Source organism: Rutilus rutilus (assembly GCF_951802725.1).
Source record: "Rutilus rutilus genome assembly, chromosome: 1".
NCBI lineage: Eukaryota > Metazoa > Chordata > Actinopteri > Cypriniformes > Leuciscidae > Rutilus > Rutilus rutilus.
The window spans coordinates 68,689,583-68,711,723 of record NC_140209.1 but is presented as its reverse complement, the minus strand read 5'-3'; the positions used below and the strand labels follow the sequence as shown (position 1 = coordinate 68,711,723).

General features: G+C 39.9%; 1 protein-coding gene across 1 annotated transcript in view; it reads left to right on the top strand.

Annotated features, from left to right (window-relative positions):
• The window catches only part of LOC311295391 (NACHT, LRR and PYD domains-containing protein 3-like), an 83,299-nt gene that overhangs the window by 34,083 nt on the left and 27,075 nt on the right, over positions 1–22,141 (top strand). Inside the window, exons 4-6 of the mRNA XM_084416737.1 lie at positions 7,456–7,626; positions 9,640–9,822; positions 10,849–11,022. Of these exons, the coding sequence (XP_084272863.1) occupies positions 7,456–7,626; positions 9,640–9,822; positions 10,849–11,022 (528 nt within the window). The remainder of the gene's footprint in view (positions 1–7,455; positions 7,627–9,639; positions 9,823–10,848; positions 11,023–22,141) is intronic.

Genomic DNA, 22,141 nt, shown 5'->3' with positions numbered 1-22,141 from the left:
TAGTGCCACTGTTCAGAGTGTGTGGATCTCCTAATCCGAGTTACTCGGTTGGAGACGTACATATAAAACCTTCTTGTGGAGTTGTGGATATAGCCAAGCACAATCTTGCTATCGGTGAAAAACTTCACAGCTTCTACCTCAATGTCAATCTCATCCCTGATCAGCTCGTATAGTTCCACAGCCAACACAGCTGCACAGAGCTCAAGTCGTGGAATGGTGTGGGCAGGGCGAGGAGCCAATTTCGACTTTCCCATGACAAATCCAACATGGTATTGTCCGTCAGTGTCGACTGCTCTCAAGTAGGCCACAGCTCCTATAGCTGATGTAGAAGCGTCTGAGAATATACACAGTTCTGTTCTCTGTGTTGCAGACAGCGAGACTGGAATGTAGCACATCTGTATGTGCAGGTCTTCAAGAGCCTTTAATGAGTTCTTCCACAGGTTCCATTCTGCCTCCTTTTTGGGGGGTAGAGGAGCATCCCACTCACTCTGCTCAGATGACAAATCTCGGACTAAAGCTTTCCCTTGCATTGTTATGGGAGCTACGAAGCCCAAAGGGTCATACAAACTGTTGACTGTTGAAAACACGCCTCTCCGTGTAAATGGCTTCTCTTCACAGGACACCAGGTATGTAAAGCTGTCTGTTTTCAAGTTCCAGGAGAGCCCCAGGCTCCTTTGAAGCGGAAGAGGATCCACTCCAAGATCCAGATCCTTTAGATCCTTGGCACGGTCCTCTGCTGGGAAGGCTTCCATTACCTGGTTACTGTTTGATGCCACTTTGTGCAGTCGCAGGTTGGATTCTGCTAACATCTCTCTGCTTCTTGTGAGGAGATCTATTGCCTCTTCAGGTGTGGCAACTGAGGTGAGACCATCGTCAACATAAAACTGTCTCTCAACAAACTGTCTTGCATCTAAACCATGTTCTTTTTCCCCTGTTTGAGCTGCTCGTCTCATGCAGTAGATAGCTACAGCAGGTGAAGGGCTATTTCCAAATACATGGACCTTCATCCTGTACTCTACCACATTCTTGCTGGTGTCGTTGTCCTCATACTAGAGATACCGAACATAATCTCTTGTGGTCTTCTTGGACAACAAAGCAATAAAACATTTGCTGCACATCTGCTGTTAGGGCTATTGGTTCTCTTCGGAACCGCATAAGAACTCCCAACAGGTATTGTTCAAGTCTGGTCCACTGAGCAGCACGTCATTAAGAGATGTACCATCACATTCAGCGCTTGAATCAAACACAACCCGTATCTGGTCTGGCTTTTGCGGGTGATATACACCAAATGTCGGCAGGTACCAGTGCTCTTTATCTTTGTCTAAAGGTGGAGCAGTCTCAGCTTGATCATTATCTAACATGGTCTGCATGAACTTGATATAGTGATCTTTCTTTTTTTTTTTTTTTTCTCTAGCGTTCTTCGTAGTGAGCAAAGCCGTTTCAAAGCTTGCTCCCTGTTGCTTGGAAGGCGCCGTCCTGGAAAGCGGAATGGTAAAGGTACCACCCAGCTGTTTCCTTTATTTTGATAGACCTCTGTATCCATGATGGTCAGGAAAGCTTTGTCGTCTATAGATAGTGCAGGCTTGTCATCATCCTTTGACCTGTCAAACACCGAACATCCTAAGTTGTCTGCACTCATAATGAAATTTGTGTCCTTTTCACATGTAGGGAAGGTTGGACCGTGATGCTGTGTCATGCCACTATAGTCTTCCTTCACGTGGATGCTGTTAGGACATGGCCTCAGAAAGGATGTGCGACCATTGTGCAGTATGTTGGCTTTGTAGACGTTGACCTCTGATGGTTTGTGAACTGTTCCCAAGCACACTTCTCCCACAATGACCCAGCCAAGGTCTAGCCGCTGGGCATAATGCGCGTTGTGGGGCCTGTTGATTTGCTCACGCACCTTGTGCACCCTAAGGATGTCTCTTCCTAAGAGCAAGAGGATAGGAGCGTCACAGTCTACAGGCTGAATCTTGGAAGCAACTGGCTGAAGGTGGGGGTTATAGTGAGCAATTTCTGGGGAGGGAATTTCTGACCTATCATCAGGCACCATGTCACACTCTATTAAGGTGGGTAAGGGAAGCTGTAGTTTCCCATCCATGGACTCGATGAAATTGGCAGCTCTCCTACCTGAAGTCTCTGATTTTCCAGAACAGGTTTTCAGCGTGTATGGGGTGGAGCTGGCGTTGACCTCGAAGAGGTTAAAAAAATCTGTCTTGGCTAGGGACTTGTTACTTTGCTCATCTAGCACTGCATATATCTTAATTGCCTTCTCTTTTTTTCCTGCTGGATATGCTTTCACCAAGCAGATTTTGGAACATGAGTGTGAACTATCTGCGTTTCCACAAATCTCTGTGCACTTGGAGGTGACTGAAGACGATGAGCTTTCAATGTGCTCCTGTCATCTTTGTCACCCATCGCATTCTGTGTGGTTATGGGAGGAGGACCTGGATGCAGGGCCACAATGTGTTTGTCACTGTTGCACTCAAAGCACTTGAGAGTCGTCTTGCAGTCCTTTGCCATGTGTTGAGTAGATCCACAACATCTATAGCAGATGCGATTCTGCCTGAGGTATGTTTTGCGCTGGTCTAGGGGTTTGTCTCTAAAAAGCTTACATTTTTTCAGTGGGTGGGGCTTCTTGTGTATTGGACACTGACGGTCTGGTTTATCCAATTTCTTTACAACAGGACTGGTTTGGATGCCTGACAGTTCTGAGGGGATGTCTGTTTTGTGTACAGTCACAGCAGCTTTATTACTGTATTTCAGAGGCTTTTCTGTCCTGGAAGAGGCATGACTGCTGTTGGTGGATATAGTGAAACTGGGATCGTTTTTTATCTTTGCCTGTTGTCAGACAAACTTGGAGAAGACAGAGAAGGGAGGAAAAGCTACTCTGTTGTCCTCCTTGAATTTGCTTCCAAGGCTTGTCCACTTTTCTTGGAGGTTATACGGGAGCTTTTCCACTATTTGTGTTACCCCACGAGCTGTATCCAAATACGAGAGGCCTGGTAGAGCACCGTCTTCCTTAGCACACTCCAATTCAAGGAGAATGTCACCCAGCTCTCTCAGCTTAACATTATCTCTGTTTGTCAGCCTCGGAAAATGTTCAGTCTTTTTGAGTAGTGCGTCTTCAATGACTTCTGGTGTCCCATAACACTCTTTGAGATGCTGCCAAACCATGTTGACACCTGCAGCGGGATTGAGGACATGAACTGCTCGAATTCTCTTGGCCTGTTCTGACGATTCAGCTCCTAGCCACTTTGTCATTAGGTCCAATTCTTCCCTGGCTGAGAGATTCAAATCTTTGGTAGCACTTATAAAGGAGGATTTCCATGACCAATAATTTTCAGGTTTGTCGTCAAATTGCAGAAGACCAGCAGTCACCATTTCCCTTCGGATAAGATATTTTGCAAAGTCTTGTGCACCTTGAGGCTCAGGTAAGTATTTATTTTCAGGAATGGCTGAGTACTTCGGAGTACTATGAGGGTTGATTGATACCTCTTCTTTTATGTCTTTGTAAACTGGCTGTGTGTTGTTTTGGATACCCTGGTAACTCGCCGATTTATCCTCAGGCGTTGAAAGGCCAACTTAGACTGCTGTTGGACGTACTCAGTAGTGCGTTGGACTGAACTGAGGGGCCCGTCTTCGTTATAGCAGAGTTCTTCTCTTTCAACTTCTGCTTCCTCATAGGCTGTAGCTTCAGCTTCAGCTGCAGCAGCAGCTCTTTGGCACTGGAGAAGATGGAGACTAGCGTCGTAGTCAGCCTTTTGCTTTAGCATGCTTGCTTCCATGTCTGCTCTTTGTTTCATCATGTCAGCTTCTTTTTTGGCGTACTAGTTGAGCCTGGGCAGCCTTTGCTTTGGCATAGGCTTTTGTGGCTGAAGAAGTTTTTGATGATGATCGCCGAGAGGCTCTGGAGGCTGCTCTTGATGACTGTGACTTAGCATCAAATTGTTCAGGAGGCCCATGCTTTTTGGTTGTTTGATCTGCAGCCTCTGATTGTTGTTCTCCACTAGCTTCGTTTTGCTGCATAGTAGTGTCTTTCTTTTGATAATGTCCTCCTGAGCGTAGACTCATGTTTGCTGAGTAATGTTTTCTTGAGCTAGAGCCCGCTGTGCTCGTGCCTTTTTACTGTGCTGCCCTTGCAATGCGATTTCTTGTGCAAAGCTAGACAGCCAGTGAACATTCAAAAGTCCTCCAATAAACACACAAGGCTTGACTTTTCTTGTATTTTACTGAAGTTGTTTCCTCTTGTTGTTTTGTTTTGTAAAACTGAAACATTACAAAATAAGAATATAAATCAGTACACAAAACATGAACATATGCATACATATAACTGTTACTACAAAATTCCTATCAAAGTGTAAAACAAGCACTGTAGCCTACTTTATGAAAACACAGCTCACCTACAAGTCACAAAGCAATTAAAAAGCAGAGCTAGCTAAAGCTGTACTGCTAGCTAACAGAGCACATGTTTACAAAACATAAAAACGTTTCTAACATGACATTCCTTACCAATGCAAGTGATTTGAAAATGATTTACACATTACTTACAGGCACATAGTCTCCAAGGCAGAAGCCTATCAGAAATAAATTCAGCAACATGAATCCAGCACTGACTTTCTTGCCTGACAGAGTTCTACTGAAGAGAGTGCTTCACTGAATTATTAACTCTGACCAGTAGAGGGCAGCACACAGCATGAACTTCTGGAATTTAACTCAATGTATTTAATGTTTTAACTTTCCAACGAATAACTTATTTAACCCATTCACTTAACTTTAAAGACAGCACAGTCTGTATTATACAGTACTGTAAATATTTGTGTCTATTACTATTTATAATTTATATTTTATTGTGGCTGTTTTCTCACAATCATGACGTAATCTGAAGTAAAAAAAAAAAATCTAATGTAAAGTAATAATCTATAAACATATTATACAATCTTAAAAAACTTTGAGTGTTTTAAGAGAAATCTTGTAGGGCTTTGAGAGTGTGTTGTTTTTTATGCACCACCTGGTGGATATTCTGTGAAGCGAAACACATTGAGGGAATTTGTAAGTAGCGCCCCCCGAAAGCACTTGCAGAATTCTGCGAGACGAATTGCCGAATGCCGCGGGAGAAAACGCGCATTTTTAAAGGCCACATCTGTACACAAATGATCAAGTTAAAAAGTTTTACCCCCTGGCTCTTAACAGATGCTTCCCTCTTGAGCATCACTATGTTTGCAGCGTTTGTAATAGTTGTGTATGAGTCCCTCAGTTGTCACCAGTGTGAAAAAATGGATCTCACAATCATAGTCACTGCTATTAAAGGGATACTTCACCTCTGGAAAGATAAATGTGTATTTAAATTGGGTCATTTATGTAGTAGAAATGTGAAATTATTTTTGAATTTGGAGCCTTCTAAACTGAGAAAAGCCAGAAAATGTATTTTTGGCTCATGTGGATGAAAGACAACAACTCTCAGAATGCACTTGCTTCACTGCCCTAGGAGGCCACTCCAAAGCCATGCCTACCGGTTAGAGAGCAGTTGTAAACAACAAAGCTAAGCTACTAGTGAGTCTCCGTCTGCCCGGGTTTTTGAGATTGCACAAAATGTCCGGGATTCGTTTTTGCGTTCTACACTCGCCATTCATCATGTTTACTGTGGCGAGCAGGACGAGGCTGAGGGCCGCGGGAGAACAACGCGAGGCCGGTGGCGTGAGTACTGATGAGCAGCACCTGTGAGACGTACTGGTCTCGTATCTTTCACAGAGGAGCGGGTATTTTCTTAGCAATGGTAAAACTCACATCAACCGATCACTTGGTTAGCGTTCATGTAAACACTACATCGAGATTCATTAATCGGAATGAATTCAGTTAGATTGAAACAAAAGGTGTGCATGTAAACAATGAATGGCGACTGCAGAAAGCAAAAGCTGAATCCCGGACATTTTCGAGAACCCATCTCGATGGCCGGACATGTCCGGGAAAAAGAGGATGTATGGTAACCCCTACTACTCAGCTTTCTCCACAGAACAAGAGCCTGCTAGCTTAGCTTCCAAATAAAATATGACTGACACTGTTTGTACATTCTGTGAATGAGATCCCACCCTCTATGGGCGGGTTGAGAACATGCAGGACAGCTCCTCCTACTGGCTGTAGTCTTTAGCCTCTGGCCAAAAAAATCCTCAGATGACACAAAATAACAATATTTGCATCATCAGAGGATTTTTTCCAGACAAAAAATACATAAATCTCTCCTCTCAGGGGGATATGAGGGAGGAAATCATGGTAATTTGAAAATACTACAGGTTTTCTACTAATACAAAGCTTAATGCTAAATCCTGAAGTATCCCTTTAATAATAATAATAATACATTTGATTTATTTGACGCCTTTCTGGACACTCAAGGTCTCCATATTAAAGAGTCAAATATGCAGAAGGTTCTGGAAAAGCAAAGAATGTGCAGGAACTGAGGGATTTTTTTTAAAGACCATTGGGCAGTTTAACTGTTCAGGACAAACAAGGGACTCATGAACAACCATTAAAAAAAAAAAAAAAAAAAAAGCTGTTGTGGATCATTCAGGTAATGACACACAATATTAAAAATCAAGCCTATGTAATTTGTCTTGTATTTTGTGTTTGTATTTTGTCTTGTGGAGTAGGCTATTAAACATCTGTTATGTGAAAAGCTTTTTCAGGGCAGTACCAAATAGAATCAATGTTTTTATGATCCTTCTTATTAAAAAAATAAATATAAATAACAATTTCTATAACGTTCTGTTACATTCTGCAAGGTGTTTTGTAAACTTATGACTAAAGTATAAATATAACAAAAATCATAACATTATTTGAAGCCATAATGTTGCTATGGTTACTATGTCAATCAGCGCAATTTCATGACTCACAGGACTCAAATTCAAACTCCCACGTTTAAATGCCTGTCTATCCCATCTTAAACCGTACCGTAAACACTCAACATCAAACAGCTGGTGCATCAGACAGTTTGAGTAAAAATGGATGGAACGGCTGTGCTTCAGCAACAAAAACATAATACCTTGGTTCTTTAAAACAGCAAAAAAACTATGTTATTTGCATATCGAACAGAAACAAAGCAACCTCGGCATCCGTTTTCAGGCCTTGGTAGCACTTTGTTTTAGAGTCCTTTTCCTCTTGTACATACTATGTACTTATTACATAAACTAATTAATATGTTAAAATAGTAATTACAATAACTGGGTACTAACTAGGTACTAACTATGAACCTACCCCTAAACCTAACCTTAACCCATGCAGTTACCTTATATTACCCAGTACTTTCTAAAGTAAGAACATGTAAGTGCATGTAATGTAAAATAAAAGTGCAACCCAGGCCTTCCCGCTCTCTAACGTCTCTCCAGTACGCAAAAGCTTCTCCATTATTAGCAAACTCTTGACTGATCATAACCTTTTAACAAGAGTCCTCTCTTTTTTCAGATTAACAGCCTGTAATCTCACTGATCAGCACTGTGAAGTTGTGGCTTCAGTTCTACAGTCATCAAACTCCCTGAGAGAGCTGGACCTGAGTAACAATCGCCTGCAGGATTCAGGACTGAAGCTACTCTGTGCTGGACTGAAGAATCCAAACTGTCAACTCAACATACTGAGGTTTGAGTTTAACTTTCATTCATTAATTAATGTTAATAATAATGTCTGCTTTATATAAATTTATACTACGGGCGGCTGTTGAATGTATGAATCTGATTGGTTGATGAATAGGGGTGGTTAAAAAAAAAAACCTAGAGTTTTGAACTCAACAATATTTTTTTTTACCAATTAGACTTTACATGTTTTCAGCATTGCACCCTTAAGTAATTAACTTTACACACAAACTCAGCTCATTAATTTGTGTGGCAGAAACAACTCAGTTGAGTGAAAGTAACTGAATGTGAATACACATTAGTGTAACATAGTAAATATAGTTCATATATTGTATATACTATACAGGTCCTTCTCAAAAAATTAGCATATTGTGATAAAGTTCATTATTTTCCATAATGTAATGATAAAAATTAAACTTTCATATATTTTAGATTCATTGCACACCAACTGAAATATTTCAGGTCTTTTATTGTTTTAATACTGATGATTTTTGGCATACAGCTCATGAAAACCCAAAATTCCTATCTCAAAAAATTAGCATATCATGAAAAGGTTCTCTAAACGAGCTATTAACCTAATCATCTGAATGAACTAATTAACTCTAAACACCTGCAAAAGATTCCTGAGGCTTTTAAAAACTCCCAGCCTGGTTCATTACTCAAAACCGCAATCATGGGTAAGACTGCCGACCAGAAGGCCATCATTGACACTCTCAAGCAAGAGGGTAAGACACAGAAAGAAATTTCTGAACGAATAGGCTGTTCCCAGAGTGCTGTATCAAGGCACCTCAGTGGGAAATGGGAAGGAAAAAGTGTGGCAAAAAACGCTGCACAACGAGAAGAGGTGACCGGACCCTGAGGAAGATTGTGAAGAAGGACCGATTCCAGACCTTGGGGGACCTGCGGAAGCAGTGGACTGAGTCTGGAGTAGAAACATCCAGAGCCACCGTGCACAGGCGTGTGCAGGAAATGGGCTACAGGTGCCGCATTCCCCAGGTCAAGCCACTTTTGAACCAGAAACAGCGGCAGAAGCGCCTGACCTGGGCTACAGAGAAGCAGCACTGGACTGTTGTTCAAATTTTGCATGTCATTCGGAAATCAAGGTGCCAGAGTCTGGAGGAAGACTGGGGAGAAGGAAATGACAAAATGCCTTTAGTCCAGTGTCAAGTACCCACAGTCAGTGATGGTCTGGGGTGCCATGTCAGCTGCTGGTGTTGGTCCACTGTGTTTTATCAAGGGCAGGGTCAATGCAGCTAGCTATCAGGAGATTTTGGAGCACTTCATGCTTCCATCTGCTGAAAAGCTTTATGGAGATGAAGATTTCATTTTTCAGCACGACCTGGCACCTGCTCACAGTGCCAAAACCACTGGTAAATGGTTTACTGACCATGGTATTACTGTGCTCAATTGGCCTGCCAACTCTCCTGACCTGAACCCCATAGAGAATCTGTGGGATATTGTGAAGAGAAAGTTGAGAGACGCAAGACCCAACACTCTGGATGAGCTTAAGGCCGCTATCGAAGCATCCTGGGCCTCCATAACACCTCAGCAGTGCCACAGGCTGATTGCCTCCATGCCACACCGCATTGAAGCAGTCATTTCTGCAAAAGGATTACCGACCAAGTATTGAGTGCATAACTGAACATAATTATTTGAAGGTTGACTTTTTTTGTATTAAAAACACTTTTCTTTTATTGGTCGGATGAAATATGCTAATTTTTTGAGATAGGAATTTTGGGTTTTCATGAGCTGTATGCCAAAATCATCAGTATTAAAACAATAAAAGACCTGAAATATTTCAGTTGGTGTGCAATGAATCTAAAATATATGAAAGTTTAATTTTTATCATTACATTATGGAAAATAATGAACTTTATCACAATATGCAAATTTTTTGAGAAGGACCTGTATTGTAATATATTAACGCAATATATAACTAGTTCATGTATTGATCATAAATGTATGAAAATATATATTTTATTCCATGAGGGTTATAACCAGAGTACTCCTTTTTTTTTCAGATTAACAGCCTGTAATCTAACTGATCAGCACTGTGAAGTTGTGGTTCTACAATCTTCAGTTCTACAATCATCAAACTCACCCCTGAGAGAGCTGGACCTGAGTTACAATCACCTGCAGGATTCAGGAGTGAAGCTGCTCAGTGCTGGACTGAAGAATCCAAACTGTCAACTCAACATACTGAGGTACTTAGAAGTTTTATGTAGATAGCGCCTTTCCGTAGCTCAAGGTCCCTTTACATTGTACATTACAATACATTTACACACACACACACACACATTGCAAACACATAAGGATACATATAGCCACAATATGCATTAAAAAGTGTCAGAATGTTTAATTTGAAAGTTAAGACCTTGTTCTTATCAAAATAACAAAGCTTGTAGCAATTATTTGATAGGAGTAAGTAACAGGCTATTTATTATGTTTGCAAAATGATTACCTTCATCTGGGTGTGGATGGTGATGATCCCTCAGGTGCTGTACATATTAGATGTGTTCGCTGCTTTTGCTGGGAAAAATGCTCAGAAATGTTAGCCATGGCAAAACAAGACTTTGCACTTAGCCTAGCGTGCTCAGAGCTTAAATAGTCCATGAAATGGGGAACAGGTGTTTGTGCAATCAGTCCAGGTATCCCACTGGTGCTGTACATATTAGATGTGTTTGCTGTACATATTAGATGCGCTTTTGCTGACACTTTTCATCTGAATGTTTTGCATATTGCATACCTGTCTTTAACTATTCCTGAATCATGTTTAGATACCCAGAATGCCCCAATAGCTTATTTAATTTGCTTCTTCGGCAAGTACATGAGATTGCATTGTTCCACCATTTTTTCAATTTGAGAGATTCACATGTGCTGAAAGTTGATTTGCACACACCCTGCCTTACCTAGACAATCACCTAGTGAACTCAGCTACTATAGTAACAGCCTCACAGGGTATCCAGACAGAGGGCGCGCCACACACAAGTCTGAAAGACTAATTATTTATGTTTATTTTTTTAAACATATCTTCCAAATTCTTACTGTTTAAGAACGTGACCATTGTAATCACGGTCAATTTTGAAATTGGGTAATCTCAACATCACTAATTGCAATCAATCAGAGGTCCCTGTAAAGATAATCGATGGGTTGAAGAGCCGTATTGTTTATTGTAGTGTATATTCTCTAAAAATGAAGCACACTGACATGAACACTTACTGTTGTTGTAGATTATCTCAGTGTTTGGTGACAGAGGAAGGTTGTGCTGCTCTGGCTTCAGCTCTGAGTTCAAACCCTTCACACCTGAGAGAGCTGGATCTGAGCTACAATCACCCAGGAGAATCAGGAGTGAAGCTGCTCTCTGATGCAATGAACCATCCAGACTGCACACTGGACAAACTCAAGTAAGTGGACCAGTAAGAATCATCCTGGCTGGTGTGTATGTTAGGGAGACTGAGAGTTTTTAATAGTTTTTGAACACTGAAGGGGTTCCAGTGTGTTAAAAAGTGACACCAAGCAGTCCTGACAAAGCATCCAGACGAGTTGATAGTGAGAATGTGTTGAGAAAATAATGTATAGACTCTGATACTATAGAAGCTGTAGAAACCTCACAAAGACATAGTGCTGGAACTTCCTCCTTCATTTCCCAACTCTCTTTAAGAGACCCCATCTCACACTGATCACCCAAACAGAAAACCTTCTCGAACATGTCTGTGAACCAACGCGTGTCACGTCACCTATCAGCGTCGCGCCAGCCACAACTTAGCGTCACACCTGCCTCAAGATCTCTCACTGTTTAAATCTACCAGACACTCCGATTGATGCACATGTGCAAAGAGACAGTGCAATCCTGTTCTTTATCTATTTGTCATCTTATCTTATATGTTATTCCCTCTTTTTGTCCATAATGGAGCGCGTCACGTCATCTAAGCGTCGCGCCTGCCTCAAGATCTCTCACTGTTGAAATCTACCAGACACTCTGATTGATGCATGTGTGCAAACAGACAGTAAAATACTGCTCCATCTTATCTTATATTTTATTCCCTCTTTTTGTCCATAATGGAGCGCGCGTCACATCAGCTTAGCGTCGCGCCTGCCTCAAGATCTCTCATGTACCAGACACTCCGATTAATGCACATGTATAAACACAGCATTATTTGCCATCTTATCTTATATTTATTCCTCTTTTTGTTCATAAAACAAAACCATCGCGCCAGCCACAACTTAGTATCGCGTCTGCCTCAAAATCTCTCACTTTTACTGCCTGATACTTTACTGAAGGGAAAAGCAGACGAAGATTACTCACTACATCAGTTTGTTTGTTTGTTTTATAGCCTAGGCCTATCTATTTGAATTTATTTTATTTACTATTTTTTGATGCAAATTGTTGTTAAGGTAGATCATAATTATTAGGCTACTTGTCATCGATATTCTGATAAAGGTCTATGTAGAAATTACGGTTGTGTCAACCTAATATGTCCTATAGCTCCCATCTTTCGCATTAGATGTTTGTGTGAAAAACTGGCAAAATAACAACTAAGTGGAAAATATTGCCGTGTCCTCTCTTTTATTTTAATATTTTAGATTAATCATTAAAATGCTGTTAATTTCACACTCTAAATTCAGTATATGAGTCCATTTGTGTTGGATTTGCCATACCGGTGTTGATTTTTTAACGGCCACTGGTAGAATCACAGATTGGTAAAACCCCATGCACTAATTTCTATTTATTTTAATTAAGATTAAATTTTGTTATTTGCCTGAACAAGTTTTTTTGTTTGTTGCAAATTCAAAGACCTCATCCTTAAATGTTGATATTCTGCAATATTCTGTAAATAAAATGAAATAAAATAGCCTATAAAACAAACAAATCGATGTAGTGAAGACTCTTCGTCTGCTTTTCGCTTCAGCGTGTCAATCGGAGTCAAAAAAAGCGAATAAAATGTAAGATGAGATGGCAAATAAGAGTGGCAGGCGCTTATAATGGTGACTGGTCGAGTGGCAGGCGCATATAACGGTGATGGGTTGACTGACAGGTCAAGTGGCACCGATACCATTACAATTTTACGGTTCCCGGTACCAATTTCGGTACCACAGCAAAATCTGTTTGAACTATTTTTCTGTTTTATTTAACTATTTGAAAAAAATATTAAATTCAATTCAATTACTTTATTTATGATGGTAATCATAAGTAAATAATACATAAGCATTAAAGGCTACATGCTGTTTAAATGTAAATATTGATTATAAAAAAATCCCATTGAGACGTAGCTAAATCTACTGTACAGTAGCCTAATATAATTATTTCTGTCAATTTCTTCAAGTTAAACCAAACTTTTATTTTGACGGGTTTCCGCTATGAGTTTCTGTGTGTGTTTGTGTCTGTTTGTGTGTGTGAGATATTACGATAGTTTTTTCTCAGATTAAACAGTAAAATGCTCATAAAGTGACTCTCAGAGTGGCTCTGGAGATTAATTTCATCATGTCATATCGTGAGGCAGCAGAGACTGAAAACAGCGTGAGTGTCACTCGTGCTTCAGTGTGTGTTTGAGGTAAATGAAACCACGCATCTGCACCATTCATTCACACAGAGACAAGCAGAACATGCAGGGTTAATATTTAAATAGTCTTTTTGCAGTTTAATATACACAGACACTAATATATATCGGCTACAGACAGTGCTCCAAGTAAAAAAGTTAGTCTGGAGCCGCATTTAGATAAAAACACGAAAGTGTTGTGCCGAATTTCGACCCCCTGCCAAATTATTACCCCCCTCATTGAAGTCAGTACCTGATTGCCTAATCCTAACCCCACCCCTAATCCTAACCCCTCCCCCACAACTAATCCTAAACCTACCAATAGTAGAGGGGTAATAATTCGGTGGGGGTCAAAATTCGGCACGACACCGGTACTACAGAAATGCTGGAATCGACACATTTTCAGCACTGACTTGGGACGGAAGTGCCGGTACTTTGACAACACTAGCGATGACACTGTAGAAGTTCTGAATGGCCGGTAACTTAAACATTTTGTAGCCAAATTGTCTGGGGAGTGAAAAAGTTAATTTTCAAACCCTGGTGACAAGACATTACGAAACTGTTCCCAGTGTTCAAACCGCTGCACCACATGGCAGTCAGATAAGACACTGTGCAAATATGAAAGATTTGTCTAGTTTTTACCATTACACATTTTTGAGTTGTAATCTTCTGGGCAAGACTAAATACAATGACTGACAATACAATTACAAAACAGGCTTTAAAAGTTGTATTTAGAAATGATCAAATGGAACAACACATAGTTTTGTTACAGCATTAAAAAAAAGAAATAACTAGGTAAATAGTTTTAAAGCAGGACCATTTAGAGGGGGAAATCTGCAGAGGCGATGAGAGGAGATCGGCATTTTAGAGCCGGAGTGTGAAGATGAATAGTTCCAGGTTCATACACAGAAGAGTGAGCAAAAACAAAAAAGTACGAGACATCGTGATTCACACAAGGAAAACCACAAAGATAACACCAGAGGTTGTTTGATCACACAACAGAGACTTAAAACAGGGGGATGGTAATGCGTGTGTGTGTGTGTGTGTGTGTGTGTGTGTGTGTGTGTGTGTGTGTGTGTGTGTGTGTGTGTGTGCACATTTAACATTGTACTTGTAGTCAGTGATGGAGTACTCGAGTCCCTATTCTCTGGACTCGAGTCCGACTCGAGACTCTATTCTCAGGACTCGTGACTTGACTTGGACTCGCGGACTGATTCGTACTTGGACTCGGACTCGAGGATATATAAAATCGGACTTGAGCATTCATCAAATGAATGACGTTAGATGAAGTTTCTGACTAAATAGGTTTTAAAATTTGATATAAGATGTTACACTTTTCCTGTTTTGGGCTCCAAGACCGGACGGGATCTCTTTTTTTCCTGCATAAAAGAACGAGCAGAGAGAAAGCCTCAGCCACGCGCGCGCGCTCTCACTGTCTTCAAACAACACGAGCGGTGCTCCCTCCTCTAATATTAATCAAAATCAGTTGACACGATAGTAAAAGGTCGGAAGACCGAAGTTTCACGTATATCATTCAGAGATTTTTTTCTCCTGAATTACCGCGAGGTGTGAATTGTGCTGAAAAAACAACAACAACGTTTGCCTTATCTTCTCTGAAAAGCGTTCCGCACATTCAGCTGACATTAGCCACAATTTCAATAAACGAAAAGACCTATCTAGTGATGAAATGTTTTCTGTGTTGACACAAATCTTGTCCTGTCCTAAACTGCCGAGATAATCACACAAAGCGTGCCGTAGGCTACACGTCCATTAATAACACGTCCGATTCGCGAACTAATGACTCCTTTGAACGATTCACTTCAATGAATGGTTAAAACAACTGTCCATCTGTCCAACAACGAACTCACGAGACGTCTAAATCGGTGTATAACAAATTGGTAACACTTTACAATAATGTTCCATTTATTAAACTCTAGTTAACTACATTAGTTAACATTTAGGCTACTATTAATAAACTGCACTTCTACAGCATTGTTAATGTTAATTTTAACATTTAGCCTACTAATAGCCTACATTATTGAAATCAAAAGTTTTTATTTATATTTATTTATATTGTATTTATTTATTTATTATTTATATTTGTCAACACAGTGGTGTCATTTTTTGTTTAATGTAGACCCTCTTTTATAATTATATCAGCTCTTTAAAGGTGCCAGAGTAGAGAAATGTAGGCAGTCTTGAAATATAACACAGACTCAACCTTGATGACTCGACTCGGACTCGAACACTGGGGACTCGAGACTCGACTCGGACTCGAACTCAGGTAATGGTGACTCAACTCGGACTCGACAGTTGGTGACTCGACTACAACACTGCTTGTAGTATAGTGTTGCTTCATCATTTCTGTGATTTTCATGACAAGTTATCGGTTTTATGGTCTAGTGGGGCATTATAGATCCTATATGGGGTCAAAAAAGACCCCAAACATCCGGAGTGTGACTTTAACAACATACAGCCAGATATTGCATTTATTTATTTATTTATTTATTCAAACCTTGTTTGAGGATGTCCAATAGCACATAACTGTGACAAGCCTTTTTACATTTCCTTGACTGGAATAATAGCAGGGTAAACTTATTAATTTGCCATTTTATCTAATAGTGAAAGAACACATCCACTATTGAATTCCCACGATTTTTTCAATATAAAATAAAAATAGAGAAATGGATTAAGGCAGCCAGAATAGAGAAACGTCAAATTTACTGTCACTCCCTCGGCAGCGCTATTATAAACACCAGTTACTGTTACTTTATTTAGTCATTTTATGTCAGGGCAGAATAACGCAAGGTATATTAAATGTATACATTACATTACATTACAAAAAAAAAAAAAAGATATATATAAACTGTATAAAGTTATATAGTTTTAAAATTCTCACTGAAAGAGGAGGCAGAGTGTGTATAAGCTGTGGTCAGAGCCAGAGCGCATAGCGGACGTCTCCTGATCGCCACAGTAAAGGTACAGTAGCCTACCTAGTCTACTCACTTATCAGTTTATTTTATTTACATTTAAAACTATAAATATGACATTTCAAAATATGACCAGAGTAAATGATAAATTATATTACTATGACATAGTATGAAAAGTTTGTTTTCCTCAGCAATTATAACAACTAAAATAAATAAAAGAAGTTCATAGGTAAGAGTGACGGTTGAGATGTTTGTTGCAACGCTCTTAAAGAAATCCCTTTCCTGAGGGACTTTTCCTCCTCAGTGAAACCCTTACTAGAGGCTTCATGTAAACCACACACACTCATTCTCTGAACGGCACAAACTAACATGGCGGCATCGTGCATATAGCTCAAACTAACGTGATTGTTGTAAAGGTGTTTAAACAACAAAACACATCCACTTGCACATATTTGACAATCAGAATACCAGATATGTCATGCTATAGCTAACACATTTGTGAATATTTTGAATAAAAAAAAGGGAAAAGGAAACAAAAGCAGATCATCAGTCATTCAGCGTTATTGTGGTTGCGGTGTGTCACGTGACTAGCAATGATGCGTCACCATGGAAACAGTAAAGTGATAGTTCTAAATAACGGTCGCCTTTGAAAAAATAGCGAATAAGATTCTTTTTTGTTGTCAATTTAGTTTTTTCTTTTTGCATGCAGTTTGCAAAGTGACAAAATGAAGCAAAGCACAACTAGTCCACACTTAATTATTTTATTTTAATTCGATGTTATCATAGGCAAAACACAATTAGCCTTTCGTCGAGCCCCGCCCCCCTTAGTTACTGTTGCTATATCCGACAAACAAATGGTCAAACACGACCAGCGCGACAGATTGCCTTGACGGGAAGAGGTATACCCGTGCATGTCAGTGACCTTTTTTGGTGCAATACCTCTGCGATATCCTCCAGATCGAGGCAAAAGGGGTTACAGTATGCAGTGGAGGGATATATAAAAATACGCAATGAAGGAGACACGACTACTATCTACGTCTCTATCAAGGCTAATGCTTACCGGTGTTCATACACATCATTTGTGATATGACATCATTTGTGATATGTGTGTGTCTGTGTCTGTGTGTGAGGGAGGGAGTGTGTGTGAGAGAGAGAGAGAGAGAGTGTGTGTGTGTGTGTGTGTGTGTGTGTGTGTGTGTGAATGAGTGAGTGAGTGAGAGAGAGAGAGAGAGAGAGAGAGAGAGAGAGAGAGAGAGAGAGAGAGAGAGAGAGAGAGAGAGAGAGATGAGAGATGATGATCTAAAAAGAAGCCATGATCTGCATGAGCTCTTAGATTTTCTTCTTTGTTCGCTATTTTGAGAAAAGAAATAAACCGAAAATCTACAAAATCTAGAAGAATACCACATACAGACCTGAAATTTGATGAAAAGAACTAGTATTTTTATTTTTAAACACAAAAAATCAACGCAGAGGTTCAGAAGATCAGACTTCTAGCAACAGGCCTGCTGGAAAATTGGAGGGAAAGTTTAAAACAGGAAAAGAACCACCTATCCACAGAGGGAGAAGCAGTGAGTACAACTAAAATTGCACTGGAAACCTTTTTTGGGCTTGTTTGCTTATTTTTTCCAAATATAAGGGCAGAAAATTTATCTTTTTATATTTTTATAAGCTAAAAATGCTAAAAAGCTAAAGCTATGGCTAGCCCACACTCTGACGTTCCTCAATGTATCAATTTAACTGAGGCAGAGAGAATCAGCCAATCAGAGCAGCAGCTGCAATCAGCCCACTGCCATATGCAAATGAGCTCCCCCCTCACCACCATACAGTATCCCTCTGAGGTGAAATCTGACACCGCAAGAAAAACCTATAAGCAGAAACTTCTGACAAACAATCCAGAGACTCTGTTTGCAGATCTGTTCAAAACTGGAGAAGTCTGCAACCTCATTTTCTTCTCTGATCACCCCAGCGCCTGGCATAAAGCCATCATCAACCATTACCCCTCTGTAAAAAAAGAAGTGTGAGCTGACCGCACTGAGACTCCAGCTAGAGGACACTGAGCAGTCCACATCAGAGATGAGGCAGCAGCTGAGAGAGATACAGGAGGAGAGTTTGAGTTTTTAACAACAACTTTTATTTCTCAGAGCTTAACACTGTAATTGTTACATTCTAATCACATTCTTGTCACATATTATCCTTTCTTCCGTATCCTAATACTTATTGCAATACCAAATCAAAAAACAACATTCCATCCACAACTGTGCAAATAGCTTCATTGTGTCCCCACCTTTGCAATAAACCTTCATAATCATTAACCAGCTTATAAAACTTAAAATCAATCAGAACCCGACTTTTCATCAAATTTTTAAAAAGTCTCAACTTTCTGCCCCACTAAACCTTCTAGTTTTTTCTTTCTCAAAATATATATAGCTCTTTTTAGCTTGTCCAATCAAGAAATTTAGCAATTGACATTTACTTTTTTGTGTCGCTCTATAACGTGGACCAAGAATGAAATTCTGAATGGAGAAATTTTCACCAAAATTAAAAAACATTAACTTCAGTATACTAAACAAATTCTTTAATCTTAACCATTCTAAAAAGCAGTGAAAAATCGTTTCCCGTATTTTACAGAAAGGACATTCATCAGACACATTAGAATTAATAACTCTCACAAATGCATTAACAGCAACTGTGCCGTGCAATATTTTCCATTGAAGATCACCAGTGTGCTTTTCTAATGGTGGTTTATAAAGAATTCTCCGTACAGGTTTAACATCATCTTCCAACCCCAGTTTTTCTCTCCACACTGTATATTTTCGTTCATTAAGAATTGTTTTGTTTAAGATCTTTACACAGCATTTATATAACACTTTACTTTGAACATCTTGAAAATTCAAATTCTCCAGACCTTCCAAATCCAAAAAAAAACACTTAAACCCTTAAACCTTTGCCGTTATAATATTCTTTCAACAACATTTTTTATTCTACTGTCAACCTTTGCAATAATAACTCTAACACTTTTCCAACTTGTCGTACAGAATGAATTCCCAAATGAGAGACCACAGCTTGAGAATTACATAGCTCAGGACCACCAATGTCCATTAAATGATGTAACTTTAATGTTTTGGATGAACACAGTACCGTATTTTCCGCACTATAAGGCACACCGGATTATAAGGCGCACCTTCAATGAATGGCCTATTTTAGAACTATTTTCATATATAGGGCGCACCGGATTATAAGGCGCATAGAATAGAAGACACTGCTGTCAAACGTTAGACTGGGTTTGCGTTATGCAGTGGTAACCAACCTTTACAAACCTAAGATCACATCCAAATTCCAAATGTAAACCAAGATCTGCCACTTGCAAAAAAATATGAAAAAACAAGTGGCTGAGCTGTAAAACCTTGTTTATACTCGACGCGTCCGCATGAGCGCGAAGGTAATAAAAAACTAATATCCGTCTGGTCGGGCAGATTCGTAAAAAAATACAGAATTTTTTTATTTTTTACAGTCTATGGCTCAAAGTCGTGCATCTTCGGATGCGGAGGCGCGCACGCGGAAAAATGACGTCATTGTAACAGCGCGCGCGCCTCCGCATCCGAAGATGCACGACTTTGAGCCGAATCTGCCCGAGCAGACGGATATTAGTACATCTCATCACACCGGCACCCAGTTTGCGCATCTAAATCAGTTGTATGGTCTGGTGTTCAGTCTAAAACAAAACAGTTGCGTCAAGTATAAATGCCTCGTCTGTTTGGGGAGGTGCGCGCGCAGTCAGCGGAGGCTCGCGCTCCGGTGCCAGGCGAAAGTATAAACAAGGTTTAAGTCAGCGGTTGTTTTACAGACATTAATATAAGGCGCCAGATCCATATATAAGGCGCTCCGGATTATAAGGCGCACTGTCGTTTTTTGAAAAAATTAAAGGCTTTTAAGTGCGCCTTATAGTGCGGAAAATACGGTATTTGAGATAGTCCTGGTGTGGCTTCACAAGCCACATCCAACCTCGCTCCATGAACAAGAGGTTCCTCAAGCAGCCAGTACAGAGATGTTGTGTTTTGCCTCTGTTTTTTAAAAAGTTGCCAGACATTAAAAAGTCCTTTGTAGAATTTAATCGATGTATTAATCTGTAGTTTGCCAAAGTCTGTTAAAAAGAGTCCTGAGTTCAAATTCAATCCACTCACTTGATTAAAGATTATATCAGCTACTTTCCTCCAGACCACATTCTCTTGTCCCGTCAAGTATCTCTGTAGAAACAACAATCGAAACGTCGCTCTTCTACTGGCCAGATGTATGAGTCCTTGTCCACCCTTCTCCGTGGGGAGAAACAGTACGCTCTGGGTAATCCAGTAAAATCCACTCCAGAAAAAGTCTACTATAATGGCTTGTAGTTTTGCCAAAAGCCCAATAGGAGGATCAATACAAGTCAATCGATGCCATAACATTGATGCAACCAAATTGTTAATGACTATAACTCTCCCTCTAAATGACATCTTCGGCAAAAGCCACTTCCATTTTTCTAACTTCCCTTTTACTTTTTCTAAAATACCTTCCCAATTTTTTTGTAACATAGAATCATTCCCAAGATAAACTCCCAGATACTTAATTCCATCATTTTTCCAGGACAGCCCTCCTGGTAAACTAGGAGGATCACCATCCCATTTACCACACACCAATGCCTCACTTTTAGACCAGTTTACTTTCTGTTTACTTTTTTTACTTTCAGATTCCAGTTCTGGAATCTGTTTTGGGAGCGTCCTAGGCTTTTCCGTGCTGATGGCTTACACCCAAGCAGATTCGGAGCGGATCTTCTGTCGGATAACATCTCCAAAATGTTAAATACCTTTTGACTAGTAACCAAAAGTCCAAATCATAGTCTCTGCTGCACCACTTTAACTGATATAAATACTAGTGTAGAACATTGCATAGAAACTGTGTCTATTCCTCGTTTAGTGCGATCAAATAATAAATCTACTGCAGGATCTAGGAAAAATCTAATTGTTATTAAAACAGAAAATGTTGCTATTAGTAAACAAAAACAATTTCTAAAGCTAGGTCTTCTAAACATTAGATCACTCACACCTAAGGCAGTTATTGTAAATGAAATAGTCACAGATAATAGCTTCGATGTACTTTGCCTTACTGAAACCTGGCTTAAACCAAATTATTATTTCGGTCTAAATGAGTCTACTCCATCAGGATACTCCTATAAGCATGAGCCCCATCTAATTGGTCGTGGCGGCGGTGTTGCAACAATCTATAGAGATTTTCTTAATGTTACTCAGAAAACTGGTTATAAGTTTATTTCGTTTGAAGTACTTGGACTTGACTTCCTGCTCAGCTACTGTTCGGACGCTCTTGCTTACTGCTCCGCGCTTTGCTCTATCGCTTTTACATTTTATCTCCTATTTTTTTTATATTTTATTTCCTTTATTTTATTTCCTTTTATCACCTAATTTTAACTTCAGCAAATCAGCACAGTGCTCATACGACAAAGTTTGGATTACTACAAAAACTGAGAATTCTTTTACCCGACCAGCTTACATACCGGGAAAGTAAAACACAACTGCCTCAAGGATAAGAGAAAATGCCTCTTCTGGAATCTACTTGCTGCACCAACTGCCACAGACTTTTACAAAGGATTGCAGTTCTTGAAACAAAGTTACTTACGGGACCACCAAACCAGACGAAGCACACAACAGAGCTTCTTCATGGACACCCTCAGCATACCGGTGAGTCCCATGAAACTAGTACTCCTCGACAGATAGAGAAACAAGCCGATCGACTTACTAATCGATGGCACAAACTGGGAGCTATACCCAAAGGCACTCGAGACATCAGATTGTCACGAGCATGACATATTGCCGCAGTAGCATCCTCTACCCCAGATACAGCTCTGACAAGGATTGCAAACACTGGTCTACTACCACCGCCTATACATCTTGAGAACAGATTTGAAGTACTAAGGAATGTAAATGAGGAATCCCCAAACGTGATGAATGTGATCGAACACAGACTGAATGGGCCAGTGGCTAACACTGATGCTAACTGGCACTCAA